Genomic DNA, 16,371 nt, shown 5'->3' on the forward strand with positions numbered 1-16,371 from the left:
GTAGTTTACATAGTGTTATTACCCTCTGAATTAATTTGTTTTTATGTATTTAAAAAACAAATGGATTCTATATGTACTTCCATTGATAATTAAAATGCAATGTTTTATAAAATTATTAACATTCAAAACTATGAGTGAAATCACTTCAGCCACTGTAACAGTTTCCTTTAACTACTACTCTAATTGTGAACTTTCTTTTGTACAATTTTGCACAAATTCAGGAAAAGATAAATAGACCGATAAATATCGTGTTTTATGTCCGGCGAAACCTATACAAGTTTACTCAAAAACGATAACAAAAAAATACATTTTACAAAACTTGTTAAAAACGGTTAGAATTGCGCATGCTAAACAATTAGAACTCAATAACAATCTCCATGGAACTTATCTCGGTATTGCAAATGGCATTTATGATTGCGTTACAAGAGTGACGACATTCAAAATACAATGTATTTTTCAAAACACAATATAAATTGCGAACAAAATTCAATTTATTCCCGCAACGATTCGAACAACTTATGTTCCTCAAATCCCATTATTCGTTTATAGCAGTTTAAGAGTCAGTAATGGGTGTTTTTACTTCTTCACTTCACTCCTGGCCCGGCATGGCCTAGCGCGTAAGGCGTGCGACTCCTAATCCGAGGGTCGCGGGTTCGCGCCCGTGTCGCGCTAAACATGCTCGCCCTCCCAGCCGTGGGGGTGTATAATGTGACGGTCAATCCCACAATTCGTTGGTAAAGAGTAGCCCAAGAGTTGGCGGTGGGTGGTGATGACTAGCTGCCTTCTCTCTAGTCTTACACTGCTAAATTAGGGACGGCTAGCACAGATAGCCCTCGAGTAGCTTTGTGCGAAATTTCCAAACAAACAAACAAACCCTTCACTCCAGTCTGTTATTTCAAAATTACAGATGGTTAGTGTGGCTGGCTTTTGAACTGATACACAGTTCAAAATATACACATGATAAAAATTCATTTATAGACAAGAATTACCTCCAGTTGAAAATCCTTAAACATATCTTTTCCATTTTTCATCAGATCAATTTACTAATGTATATAATATATACTTATCATGAAATCATTTTAGCAGTTGAGCAGTATAACACCTGAATCTTACTTTGATTTTGGTTTTGTAAACGTGGTGCTATCCTTTTTGAACTTAAAATAACATGAAAAGAACATTTCATATAGCTGTCATAGATAGTGTATATTTCGTGTGTTTCATTGTTGATTGAACGAAAACAAATATAAAAGGTTGAAAAATGGCTTTATCATGGTTCAAAAACAATATGCAACGTATAGAGACTGCAAAAATTTCACACACACGAAAACAGGTTCCTAAAGAGATATCTACTTTAAAAACATTGTTAGACAGGCTCAACGATAATAAGTTTTGTATATTTTCATCCATTAGCAAAGTGAATCACCACGTTTGTCTTCAAAAACCATTACACTTTAGCACATTTTGACAGAAGTGATAGAACTATGACAGATTTCTAAGAAACATATCACACATTGTCTTTTTTTATAGTTTTTTTTTAAACCACAATGAGAGTAGGCCATTAAATCCATATTCGCGCTTAAAGGGCGTTTATCTGGAATTTATTTAATGGAATCTAAAGCTATGTGGTACTCTCGAGTCGACGCTCGACAAATCACGTTATCACGCCATTAATTTCTTGGTCTATAACGCAGGCTACAATAAAATATAGTCTATAGTCTTTTAAAGAAAATAGCCTCTAGATTGTTCTAGCTGGATGTTTTGAAAAATGTTTAAATTATTTTGTAATGCATCGATCAAAGAAATATACGGTAAATTACTTGTCAACAAACATTTAGCCTTACGTATATTTAGGGGATTTATAGGCACCACAGTTTTTTTTAATTTTTTGACTGTGCACCTATTTTATAATGCGTTATCAACACGGCAAGAATGAAAATGCTGTAAACCTTTCTTTATAGTCTCTCAGAAATATATTTATTATTATATTATAATCTTCTGATCTTGTACTGTACGTAACTCTTTGGATTGTCTTTGTATTAAAATTCCACAGGTGACCTATTTCCACAACCACTGTCCTAGGAACACATTTTAAGATTTCAAAGATATATCATGTACCACAGTTTCATGACGTTATTCGTATTCTGGTTAGTTATATTAAACTTAAATAATCATGCAATATGCTGTTGTTCTGCCCCTCTTTTTTCCCATTATACACAACTCTTGTACTTTATTCACAAAGACATTCAGGACATATGACATTAAACGTAGTGAAACGTTTGAAAAAAACTAGATCGTATATGTTTATCCGACTTTTTAAAATTAAGTTGAAGATAAATTTTTAACGTTTTTGATTATACTTTTTTCAGTTATAAAGTTACTTCAGTTAAATGGTTACTTGAGTTGTGCCCACTATGAGTATAGAACGATGATTTCTAATGAATAAGCCCACAAACTTATTGATTATTCGCTTGGGAGTTATTGATATGCCCCTTCACAAAAACCACTGAATAGTGCGTGGAGGTTCTACATATATTAATACATATTAACTTTAGTGACTTGGAAGTTATTGATATGTTCCTTCACAAAAGTACTGAAAACTACTTGGAGTTTCTACTTTTACCAATACTTATTAGCTTTAGTAACTTGGAGGTTATTGATATGTTCCTTCACAAAAGTACTGAAAACTACTTGGAGTTTCTACTTTTACCAATACTTATTAGCTTTAGTAACTTTGAAGTTATTGATATGTTTCTTCAAATAACTACTGAAGTATGCTTGGAGGTTCTACATGTACTAATACTTATGAACTTTAGTGACTTGGAAGTTATTGATACTTTCCTTCACAAAAACTACTGATAACTGCTTAGAAGTTCTACATTTACCAATACATATTAACTTTTTAAAAATAAAATAACTGTTTAACGGCAATAACTCTAGCGATAAAGGAAAAGTCGAAGTATTTAAGTAAGTATAAAAACAAAATTAATAAATGTTTAGGGGTTCAGCTTTGTTTACTCTTTGCTGCTGTTTACATTACCTCTGTGAATGATAAACTCCCACGTATTCTGCATGCTAAAAATGTTACTCTAATACCATCAATTTAACCAATATTCTGGAGTAAGTTTTCTTCGTTTTCTCTTAATAAAATAGCTCTGCAAATAACTTTGATAACTACATCTATTTAATGACAGGCTTAAATACTTCAACCACTTTAAATATGTTAATCACGAAAGGGTAAATATCTACACGCATTTGTACATAACTTACCAAATGGTTGTTCGTTATTTGCTGGTTTTTGTTTGAGCCATATTGAAGCAGTAAGGGACCATAGAAGACTAAAACACAAGACACCATCTAGAAAGCTCTTGAAATTTCTTGATAGACCCATGATGAAAATGTATAGGAATAAATAAGTGTGAAAAACTTAGAAGTTGTTATAAATATAAAATAATAACCAAATTAATGCACCCAGATCAGTTTAATTCTCCACTTAAAAATATCAAAAACGAGGTATTCAGTAACATTATTCGCATATACCACGGATGAGACGAACAAGCTTAGCTTACACACCTAGATAAAATAGTTTGAAAATACTACGTCTTCACCTCACGACTCGCTAGCTTATAAATATGTGCTTCGGGCTAGAAGTTTTACTCCTTTAAATGAAGCAGGGAATATTGATTGCATGTGTAAGACCGTAGAGGGCAGCACCAATAGCTTGTCAAGGTGCGTGTTTATCAAGATATAGATGTGATATTGTATAAGATAGAATAAAGTGAAAAGAACTTAATCATACTTTCTTCACTTTTGTGCAAATCTAATTGTGAAGAAAGATTCATATTTTGTCTCAATTAATTTGGCACTCAAGAAAGTCTTGTTGAAAAATGTGGGAGAATTTTCATGCGCTACATCTCGCTCGTTTCCAATGGCACAGATTATTATGCAGTGCTTAGAAATTTATTTGTGCTTTCCGTCAATTTGTGCAAATGCGAAAACGAAGGTCTTTATGTATCTCAGGACTGCTGGTATGATTATTAATATTTTTACTAAAATAAAGCAGAGAACAACGTCTCGAACTTCTTAGGTCATCTTCAGGTTAACAAAGTGAGATACAGTTTTATTTCAAGTAGGTTTCACGTCAGCACGAAGGTCTTTGTTTTTTTAGTGTGTAAAATCAAGTATAAGCCCTCGTTTTAGTGTTTCTAAAGTTTGTATTTAAATAAAACAAACCAAAATTTAATATTTTATATAATTACATGTAGCATCACATAACAATTAATTTAAGTCATATGGCGCTAGATATATAACAAATCTTAATACGTCACTCTCTTTAAAATTTCATCTTAAGATGAACCCTCTATAGATGTCCAGTCAAACAACATATCATATTTCTACCAACACAGCATAGGTTTGAGTTAGTTTGAATTTTTCGAAAAGTTACAAGAGATATTTGAGCTAGCTGTCTCTAATTTAGTAGTAATATGCCAGAAAGAAAGAAGCTAGTCAACATTACCAACCGCCAACTCTTAGCCTACTTGTTTACCAGTGGATAGATGGATTGACCGTCACATTATAACACCTTCATGGATAAAAGAGCGAGCATATTTGGTGACGGGCATTTGAACACGAGACCCTCATATTGCAAGTCGACCGTCTTAAACACTGGCATGGGACAGACATATTTCACAATCTAAGTGAAAAAGACCCACAAACAACAAAGTATATATGTACGTTTTAAGAGAGAAAATATTGCTAAGATCTATGTTACACCAACTATAAATTTCTATTCAACTACTCTAGAAGCTTATATAGTATATTAGTGTAAAGGATAATATGTCTTTCAGCTGAATAACGATTTAACTTTCAACAAAATCTAATACTGTTGGCGGCACATTTAATACAGTTTCTCGTTTCCGAGACACTTAACTATTATTAATATTCATTTTCTATTGCCATAAACTTGTAGGTAGGACTTTTGACTCGCGATCTACGAAATGGGGTTCGAATCCGATCACAGAATGTGTTTGCCTTTTAGCCTTGGGAAGCGTTATTTTGTGACGTTTAGTCTCACTTTTAATTGTTAAAGAGTACACCAAAAGTTGACGGTGAGTAATGTTAGCTACTTGCCTTCCGTCTAATGTATCGCTGTTAAATAAGAGTCTGCTATCACAGATAGGCGTCAGGTACCTTTGCGCGAAATTTAACAAACATTCATTTTTTTCATCATGTTAGATTACTGGTTAACTGTTCACTGCTTTCTTTGATTCCAGTTAAAATGCGGAGATGCATTGAATGTTTTGATGGAAGGTCTTAAATGTTTCTTTATAGAGGAGTTAGATATGTTATGAAAGCGTTTAGGCACACCTATCAACTGTTTACACGAGATGTGTTATTTTATGTCACTTATTCGTAGATTCGACCGGCGTATGACAACGTGCCGCTAGTGAACTCGTGCATCACAAGATTAAAAGCATTTGTCAATATTGTATTGACGTCATTATTGTAAGAGAAGTACTATGTATGTATATATATAAGTATTTCCCGAGAGCCTACTACCAGGAGAATTCATTAGAGCAGCTTGTTTGTTTGTTTTGGAATTTCGCACAATGCTACTCGAGGGCTATCTGTGCTAGCCGTCCCTAATTTAGCAGTGTAAGACTAGAGGGAAGGTAGCTAGTCATCACCACCCACCGCCAACTCTTGGGCTACTCTTTTACCAACGAATAGTGGGATTGACCGTCACATTATAACGCCCCCACGGCTGGGAGGGCGAGCATGTTTGGCGACCCTCAGATTACGAAGCGCACGCCTTAACGCGCTAGGCCATGCCAGGCCCTCATTAGAGCAGCTAAACATGTTTACAGAATGTACCATATCAGTACAGAACGTTTAAACAAGTAGTTACTGTTTCTTAAGTCATTTCTACGATATCAATCTAAGAACCTTTTCGTACATATCAGCTTTATAACGTAATGGTTCTCAGAAGTCTTGCATAAAATACAGCAATAAAGTCAAAACCTACAATGATATATTAACAAGTATATAACTAACAGATCACTAGTGTCGAAATACCGTGATCATAGACCAATTGCATACTCTAAGAACGTTGCAGTGGTAGAGTTTTAAAGCCAATGGCATTGCTGTTCGCAGATCTGCTTTCAGATGCTCAATATTTGGAACCGGTTATGTAAAAACTTGTTTTTTTTTTGTTTTTAATTTCGCGCAAAGCTACTCGAGGGCTATCTGCGCTTGCGTCTCTACTTTAGCAGTTTAAGGTTAGAAGGAAAGCAGCTAGTTATCACCACCTACCGCCCACTCTTGGGCTACTCTTTTACCAACGAATAGTGGGATTGACCGTTACATTATATCGTCCCCACGGCTGAAAGGGCGAAGATGTTTAATGCGACGGGGATACAAAACCGTGACCCTCAGATTACGAGTCGTAGCCTTAACCCACCTGGCCATGCCGGGCCTGTGTAGAAAGTTCCTTGACATTATTTGTAGAAAATTATGAAGAGTCACTTGTGGGTTTGAGTTCGAAATTAATGTAGACATGGAAGAGTAGAAGATATGAAAGTATAATAGAAAACAAGCATTAGGAGCTCATTCACGAAATTAGGCAGTGATTCTGAATAAAAAGAAGGAAACAAAAAAATGTTTTGTTGATTGAAGGGCAGCCATGAATAAATTCACAAAAAAAATCGTGTTTCACTGAATGCGTACGACGGAAAAGCAGGAGGTTCTTTAGAAGAACTAAATTAAATATAAGAAAATAAAAAATAAAAGGGAAGGAAATGTATTAGCCAATAATCGAGGTTTGTAACTAGAAATCTGTAAAATAAGAATACGTGTTTACCTTAAAGAAGTTACCCGTTTTGCATTGAATGTTTTGAATTTCCACAACACAAACAAATATTTTGTTTCTATTTATTCTAAAATAATTTTTAAAACGGGAAAGTTATTATGATACGACGGTTACTTTCTTGAAATATCAAAGGTGTATTGTTCTGCTTTTCTGCAAACTGCGCTCAGTTTCCCTACGTTCTTTTGCAAGGAAAAGTTGTTGTTTCTTATTAACATCATTTAAGTTCTGAATTTAAAAAATAAATATAAAAGGCATTCTACGCGGAGGCGGCACGACCTGAAGAACTATTTACAAAAATACGGTAAGATAAAGAGGCAGTAATATCACATCAAAAAACAATGACGTGTTAATGTATTTGTTGCAATAATCTAATACCTGGCTGAAAACTATATCGTTCTTAAATAAGCTACCGAAATATTGTATAATTCAAACAATACTAGCTGGAAAGAAGAGTATTAAACGAAAAAATGCACATTTATTTTTAACACATATGATGCAATATAAATGAACATTACACTTTATAAAGGCCTAGCATGACAAGCTAGTGAGGAGCGTTCGACTCGCAATAGGAGGGTCGCAAGTTCGAGTCCCCGTCATACTAAAAATGCTCGCCTTTGGGGCATTATTATTTTACGGCCAATCACACGATATTGGGTAAAAGAGTAGACCAAGAGTTGGCGGATGGTGGTTTTACAGCGTTAAATAAAGAGCAGCTACGCAGATAATCCTTGTGTATCTTTGCGCGAAACTCACAACAAACACATTTCTTTAAAAAATAAAACATGCTCATATCAAAAAGTCGAAATGCCATTTTGTTGTTTGAATTAAGCACAAAGCTACTCAATGGGCTATCTGTGCTCTGCCCACCACGGGTATCGAAACCTGATTTTTAGCGTTGTAAGTCCGCAGACACACCGCTGAGCCACTGAAGGGCACCATTTTGTGCTTTTAAAATAGTACAAATGACATACTGAGCTCTCAGGTTTGTCCATATTCAATGCTGAGTATAATGCATACTTTCTGATCCTCTGTAAACGACATGATCAGCCTTGGATTGGAAGTAGCTTTATATACTGGATTAAACCTTAATCACTGTAGGGGTCAGGGCTAAAACAATACAGTAAACATGAAGGACTGTATCAAGAACAGAAATCATGGATTTTGAGAACAATTCCTAGAAGATTTTGCATTCCAAGTGGCTGTCACAATATCAAACTAGTTTTTGAGGATACTGCTGTCTCATCGACAAGGACACTTTTGGTATTATACAAAGATCACACACATTATTTTCAACTTTTTCAGCCAGAAAATTAATAATGTGAAAGAGTTCGATCAAGTTTTTGAATTAAGAAATACATTGAAATCAATACCCAGAGGCGAATTTAAGATTATGTGGGCTCAGGGGTTAATATTTTTTGTGAGCCTTACATCCAATGCAATTTTACATAGAATAAAATCATCAACGAGCCCCCATTAAGATCATGGTCTTTGGTGCTGAGCCCGCTCTAGCCCCTACCTAAATACGTCACTACCAATATCTGTGTTCTAAAGATTAGGGGCTATGTAGATTCACCAGAAAGTAATAAACTGATTTTTTTTCCAATCTTTGATCATATGAGTTATCTGATACGATTGCATCAAATTAAAAAACTGAACAATTAAATTCACACAAACATATAAAATGCACATATAAGCAGTTATTAAACACATAGAACACCTAGTATAATTTACAACAAATTGAGACTGGATTTACACATACTTTAATAATAGTCGATGAAATGGCAAACTTATGTTTTTGAAAACTTTTTTTCAAACTAAATGTTTGCATAAGAAAATCTGAAACATTTCTCAGGAAGAAACAGATGAATGAATATTCACTAATTATAATTTACAAAACTATGCCATTAGTTTTTAAATGACATCAAGTTTGCCAATATTGCACTTAAAACTTAGGGTTTCTTTGTAATAAGGCCCGGCATGGCCAAGCGTGTTAAGGTGTGCGACTCATAATCTGAAGGTCGCGGGTTCGCATCCCCGTCGCGCCAAACATGCTCGCCCTTTCAGCCTTGGGGTGTTATAATGTGACGGTCAATTCCACTTTTCGTTGGTAAAAGAGTAGCCCAAGAGTTGGCGGTGGGTGGTGATGACTAGCTGCCTTCCATCTAGTCTTACACTGCTAAATTAGGGACGGCTAGCACAGATAGCCCTCGAGTAGCTTTGTGCGAATTTCATAAACAAACAAACAAACAAACAAACAAAATTCTTTGTAATATTCAGGATTTGAAGGATATATGGAGGGGGAATCATATGCTTAAGTAATTCCAAGGTTTTCAGTTCGTGCTTTAAGAAGAAAAACTCTTGGATAACGTAGACTTTATTGTTTCAGACTTATTATCTTGTCTTGATATTTCTGAATTTATATGTAGAAAAACTTCAAGAGCGGTATCCAAATGTATGAGTATCCTTAATGATACTTGTGACTATCGGCTCTGATGAAATAACCTTTTTAGAATTAGAATTAATCTAATTATTTTTGAGAGCCATTTTAAGACAAAAAGTTTTAGTTAACCATTCAGCTGTTTCTATAGAAAATAAATTATAGAGTCCTTCATATTTATTCAGAAATAAGTGGAAACTTCGTACGCGTCTGAAAAAACACGCTCGGAAAGCAACAAGGAGGGCAGAAATTAAAATAAAACGGTAACTAATAACTGTTCACTTTATCTATAAAGTAGGTTAAAAGGTTAAGAGGAATCAAAAATAATGTGGGCGACTGATTTGAGCGATGAAATAAAAGATTTTTTTTTTACTTGATTTGAATTTCGCTCAAAGCTACTCAAGGGTTATCTGCACTAGAAGTTCCTAATTTAGTACTGATAAGACTAGAAATAAAAACAATTAATCAACACCACCTACCGCTAACTATTGGGCTACTCTTTTACCAAGAACAGTATGTTTAACCGTCTCATAATAAGGCTTTTAGGGCTGAAAGGGCGAGCATGTTCAAGTATAGGGATTTGAACCTGCGATCCGCCATTTTCTAATCAAGGCCATATCAGGCCATAAATAAAGTAAAGGAAGTTCTGTAACCAGATCATGGGTAAAAATGTTACTTCGGTGTCCTCTCCAAGTTTACATAACACATGGTTCAGTGACCTATTAATATCTTAATGTGAGTGTTATAATTTTCTTTCACATTCTGAAAGCGAAAGAACTGGACGTTTAACGATATATATATACAAACAACTGGATATCAAAATGTTGCACAATATATAATAATAAACCCACCAGTTATCAAGTAGGGATAATAATGCGGATATCCTTAACACAGAAAGTGAAAATGGCGAACGCCTTTCGATGTTTGTAAAAAGATATTTAATTATCTACGACTTAACTGATAGTTATGCACAGACTAGGAGTATGTTTACAAATGGACCTATAAACAACGATAAGCAGGCTAATGTCCAAACTACTAGGTTGTGTTATTACAAATTGCAATGAACAGAACATCACTATAAAAATAAACTATTATTATCAAAACCCTGTCTATTTTACAATTTCACATTAATGAAGCATTGCCATTTAAGTCAACGTGACAAAGCTGTCAAGTTGTACGTGCATGTACATAGTTCAAAGCACACTTAGATTTATTAGAAGTTCCTTTTTTACGAAATATCGTTCCACGTGTCTTCCTCTTTCGATGAAGGTACAGCTGTGCCTGAAATCGTGATTTCGAACTACTCGTCTTCTCTAAGCCTAGTCTGGGCCGTGATTTAAGTCAGTGTTGCGAGAATTACGTGAGTGTTATTTGACGACAGTAAGTCGTCATAGATAGAGAAGAAGCATGTTTTGAAAGGTTACTTGTTCAATTCAGTTTTATTCACATACTAGATAATACAATATGTTCTAAATAAGTAACATTTTTTCTAACCACGATCAATGTAATATTATGAAAAGGTGATACTAAGAAAAAATAAAATATATATGTACAATATTTATACACAAGATATTTACTTTAACAGAAAAGTTTGTTCAATAAGTAAAAACAGAAGAAATATACACACACACACACAAAGGTTACAGCACGTAATATTTTTGTTAACGCTAATTGCTAATTTGTATCGTAATAATTTTCATTTTTAATTAACTATACAAATAACTAGGTAAATATAATAAATTCAACAGGTAACTTTTGAAATAAACCTCAAGCTTTTATAAATAATTTACTCCAAACATTTATGCCTGCATAAGTTATTTAACAATGACCTGTTGATTGATTTTTAAATAAAAATAGTATGTGTAAATGAGCAGTAATTATTGTATCATGACAGTAGAACAGTAGAGTTTTGTCATTTTTTTTAAAGAAAAGGGTCTGGAGATTAGATATATTAATTTATTTACTTTAATTACAAGCAAAAATAACCTGCTAAATAGTAATTTGCTTTATAAATATTTAATATTGAGTATTTAATGAATAATTGATATGCAGACACACGATAGTTTAAACTCAAAGCCACTCTCATAATTTTGTTTTGAAGAAAGATCAAAATATTTATATTATATTCTAATGAGCCTTCTGAAAAAGTACTTTCATATATTAAATGTGAGCAAACAAAATTACAATATGAAGTTATCAAATATTTCCAACAAACTAATCTATTTATTTATTTTATTATATTCATATATATCCTTCTAACAGCAGACCAATTTAATTTATAGTCAGTTGTAATACACCAGAACTTTGTATTAAAAATCTTTCAAGCAAAACTGCGTTTATATATATCTTCATTTTCCCATTATCACTCGCCATGGCCAGGTTTGAATCCTCGTCACAACAAACATGCTCGCTCTTTAGGCAGTTGGGGCGTTATAATGTTACGATCAATCCAACTATTTGTTGGTAAAAGAGTAGCCCAAGAGTTGGAGATAGGTGGTGATGACTAGCTGCCTTTCCTTTAATCTTAAACTGCTAAATTAGGGAAAGCTAGCACAGAGGGCCCTCGTGTTGCTTTGCGCGAAGTTCAAACGAAACCTATTATCATTATCTTCATTTTTATTGAGCAAAAGTATAAATCGATTATTTTAAAAATTTACACTAAGTAAATCATTTTGCTCATCCAGTGACCAATCAACCATCTCAACTAAAGATTCTAAGTTTTTATTATGGGTTAAAATTGTCATAACGTCAGGAAATGAAATATGTTTGATATCAGATGATAAATCAAGTACTTCATCGACATATAATAAAAACAACAACAGTTATTCCAGACTGAACCCTGAACAGCACGTTTTTAATTTATTAATTCATCAGAATATTTGATATCGATATTTAACGGATATCATACCAAAATTGAGAAAATAAATCAGTTTCCTTTAAAACAGAGAATAGATTGAGCCAAATATAGATTTCATGTTTTTGAACATTTTATATTATTTAGCTTGGAAGAAGTTTTGATTTTTTACATCAATTACTGATAAATTATTCTATATTTTTTACTATTATCTTTCGCATATAAATAAAAGTACAGAATTTAAATACTTATGTTATCAGAGCCTTCTCAATGCACAGCTATATGTCTACGGATTTACAACGTTAGAAAGCGGATTTCGATACCAGTGGTGACCAGACAGTCCATTGTGTGCTTTGTGTTAAATTCGAAACAAACAAATAAATCCGTTATCAGGAAAATTATACCTAAGGACTCTGTGTTTGTAAACCATTTGAAGAACCATTGTGATACACCTGAGAACTAGATGGCAACAATTATATTCTTATTTGGTCACGAATAAATTTCGAAACGTGATATTAAAACAGTTATAATAAGGTTGATTTGAATGGTTGGTTTGAAGTTCATGGAAAACTATACGAGGGTTTTATTTAAATGAATGAAACTACGCTTCTAGATTTTTTTTGAGTATGTTCGCTCTTATATGTAAAATATTTTCTCAACCCAAAGAGCCGTTTCTACATATATATATTTCTCTACAAGTGGGTTTTCTCGACATCACTGATTATGTTCCGTTGTTTACTAGTTTTACAGATATTAGATAAACACTTTTATGATAGGACGGAATAGGGAAATAGTTTAACTTTTTTGCCCTAGTTTTTTGTTTCATAGCATACAATTCAAAACTGGTGGTAAAGCCTGGTATTCTTTACACAATTACTGTAAAGCAGCAAAACTTTTTATGTCGCATAACATTGTCACCAAGCATCTAATATTTTCATTACCTTCTGAAATAATTTTCCTCAATACCGAAGGTCAACTAATTCAAAGATCAATATCACTCTAGTTCATACCTGTTAATAAACAACTTCCAAAAGAAGTTATAATATATTATTACTATCTCCATTAAGAACTTTTAAACTTTTTCTCAAAAAAATCAAACTTAACTTATTGATAAAAGTGAAATACTTATATAATAAGAATGATTAAACTGGCATTTAAAAATTTTCTGAATCTGCGATATGAAACTTAAGTGAATTTAAATTAATTAAATTTCATAAAAGCACAGCGATATGCAACTTGAGTGAATTAAAATTAATTAAATTTCATGAAAGCATAGCAAGGGAAGAACAAAGAGCAAAATTTTACGTTACCAATTATTTTGAAATTTTTGACATCACTAATGTTTCTCCAAATCTGTTGGTACAAATTGAAATTTTGCTTAGAAATTTAAACGAAGAGCGACTGTGAGAGACCCCCAGTGGCATAGCGGGATGTCTTTGCACTTGCAACGCTAAAATTCGGGTTTCAATACCCGAGGTGGCATAGCACATTATAGCCAATTGTGTAGTTTTGTGCTTAATTACAAACAACATCGATTAGGAGAAAAATCCCATACACCTGAATTTTATTTTCTCAATACATGAAAATACATAGAAATGAAAATAATTATTAAGATGCACAAACGATTTACAAACTCGTTTAACAGCCACAAACAACAAGCAATTACACTTATATTATGGAAAACAACAACCCATCAAACCTCTGTTAAAAATGTTCCTTGGATCTTTTTACACGCTGCGATATGATTCTAACTTTCAAACTGGTAAAACATGGCACCGTTTGAGCTTCAATCAATTAAATTTGTCATACCTTTCCGTAGAGGGAAACAACGTCCTGGCTCCTACATTAAGGCATTACTTCAAAATCAAGGTTGTTTTTACTATCGTCGGAAATTCTACTATCACAATTTTGGAAAAGGCATTATTATCTATACACACCACACCATTCCATGGCCAGTTGGATTAAGACGTTCGACTCGTAATTTGAGGGTCACGGATTCGAATCCCAATCGCACCAAACATGCTCGCCCTGTCAGCCGTGGGGGCGTTATAATGTTACGATCAATCCTATTATTTGTTGATAAAAGAGTAGCTCAAGAGTTGGCGGTAGGTGGTGATGACTAACTGCCTTCCCTCTATTCTTACACTGCTAAATTAGAGACGGCTAGCGCACATAGCCCTTGTGTAGCTTTGAGTGAAATTCACAAAACAAACAAACCACCTACATGTTAATGTTTACTACGAAGAGGTGTAAAAAATTGTTCTTTTTTATTTTGCTTATTGATGTCATACTCTCGATAGATTTGTGCGAAGATATATGTTGTCTCTGTCTTCCTTTTTATAATACGTGTTTGTTTTTATTTTTCATGGTGTTTGGTCTTTGACTTTATCGGTTTGTTTTGTCACCTTACATTCAACATTTAACATTTGAAGGATGTTCAGGACATTTAATATTAGACTTTCCCAAATTATGCAGAAGTTCATGATGGCTTTCTCGCTGCAACCATTGACCCCGTAAGATGAACTGTCGTTATCTAGTGCATCTTAAAGAGCTGATAAAATTATCTTTCTTTACTTTAACCTCGGTACACGGGAGGCGCAAACGGCTGAGAATAACCACAGTGGTGTACAGTTAAGCAAGTCTTAGATCAAGTGGTTGTCTCTACAGGACCCCTAGATAGTTGTCAGACAAACAGTTAAACTACAACTATGGTTGATGTTATCGTGACCAGCTGGAAGAGACTAGAGGTGTGACTGGTGTATGATGCTCACCATATAGGCTGTTTGTTTGCTTGAATTTTGCGCAAGGCTACACGAGGGCTATCTACGCTAGCCGTCCCTAATTTAGCAGTGTAAGGCTAGATGGGAGACAGCCAATCATCACCACCCACCGCCAACTCTTGGGGTAGGTACTCTTTTACCAACGAATATTGGGATTGACCGTTACATTATTACGTCCCTACGGCTGAAAGGGCGAGCATGTTTGGTGTGGCAGGAATTCGAACCCGTCACCCTCAGATTACAATTTGGGCACCTTAACCACCTGGCCATGCTGGGCCTTATAGGCTATTATGCCATTAAATGATACAGGAGGCATGGACTAGTACACTTAGTGGTCCATAGAGTAATGTTGAAACTCCTCCAACAAGTTAAATATGCTACCAGAATCATGAAAAGCCATTGAATAAGTCGCCTGTGGTAACTTGTCATTGTTTAACCTGGGGAAAGCCAGACAAAGAGTATTCTTATATAAATAAGCCCACTCGGCTGCACTTGAAACATTTAGGATATTTCAGCCTGATGTTGTTTGAGAGTCTGTTGATGAGAAATTTATGATATGACAACATATGGTTGTAATAGAAGCTAAACAAATATCATTCTTAAAGTATACGGGTGCATCAGTAGTTCGCCTGGACCATTTCAGTGAGGTTATTGTTTGGAATGATTCAGGAATAGATGATGCAATCTTTGATTCTAACTTTGAATGGTTTAGCCCTTGATGCTGTAAAGCTCTGAACAAAGCACAACTCTGGAATTGTGATACAGTTGTAGCCTGGTTGTGCCAAAGCTGGAGCATCTTATCATCTAAAGCTTAAAGCTCAAAAGAAAGATCTTTCTCAGACAACTCTGCTGCTCAGACGTATGTGTTACAGTGGTTATATGGTGAACTATACGAAATCAGCAGATTATAAGAATAAACTTATTCATAGGTTTATAGAGGTACTCCCAGGTGATGGGTTGTGAAATAACTTGGATGTGCAAAGTTTCCTATTCCCAACAGGAACAGTTTCTGAAGTGGTAAAGTTTAAAGTCCTGACTTTGAATAGTTCGCAACAGAGAAAAAGTCTACAGTACAAGCTCTTGTGGCTGTACCTCGGACAGACTGCCTAATAATGTAATGCATCGTGTTGAGTTCAAGCTTCACCAAAAGCAAACCATAGGCCAACACATCTTAGCATTATAACACCACCACATTTATTTCCAAAAAATAGCTAGGCCTTGTTGGAACGCTATTGATGTTTGTATCACAGTAGATGCAATTGCTGCCTCCCCCAGATGTCACTCTGAAATGGAGGATCAAAGTGTTTGCTTTGATTTTGAGTAGCAGGATCACTTTAAAAAAAACTATCCTTACCTTTCCGTACAGCAAAAAGGCAAACCTACCAGTTTTAAATGACTGCAAAGCAGATTCAGGAGGGTCAGCAGTAAGCTATGG

At 34.4% G+C, this 16,371-nt stretch overlaps 1 protein-coding gene across 2 annotated transcripts in view; it reads right to left on the reverse strand.

Annotated features, from left to right (window-relative positions):
- LOC143238752 (nephrin-like) overlaps nucleotides 1-3,607 on the reverse strand; it is a 163,439-nt gene extending 159,832 nt beyond the window's left edge. For both annotated transcript variants that reach the window (XM_076479261.1, XM_076479259.1), the window contains exon 1: nucleotides 3,268-3,607. In XM_076479261.1, coding sequence (XP_076335376.1) covers nucleotides 3,268-3,388 — 121 coding nt within the window. In that variant the 5' untranslated portion in view covers nucleotides 3,389-3,607. The remainder of the gene's footprint in view (nucleotides 1-3,267) is intronic.
- Nucleotides 3,608-16,371: the final 12,764 nt, after the last annotated feature.

Source organism: Tachypleus tridentatus, chromosome 13, assembly GCF_004210375.1.
Source record: "Tachypleus tridentatus isolate NWPU-2018 chromosome 13, ASM421037v1, whole genome shotgun sequence".
NCBI classification, from domain to species: domain Eukaryota; kingdom Metazoa; phylum Arthropoda; class Merostomata; order Xiphosura; family Limulidae; genus Tachypleus; species Tachypleus tridentatus.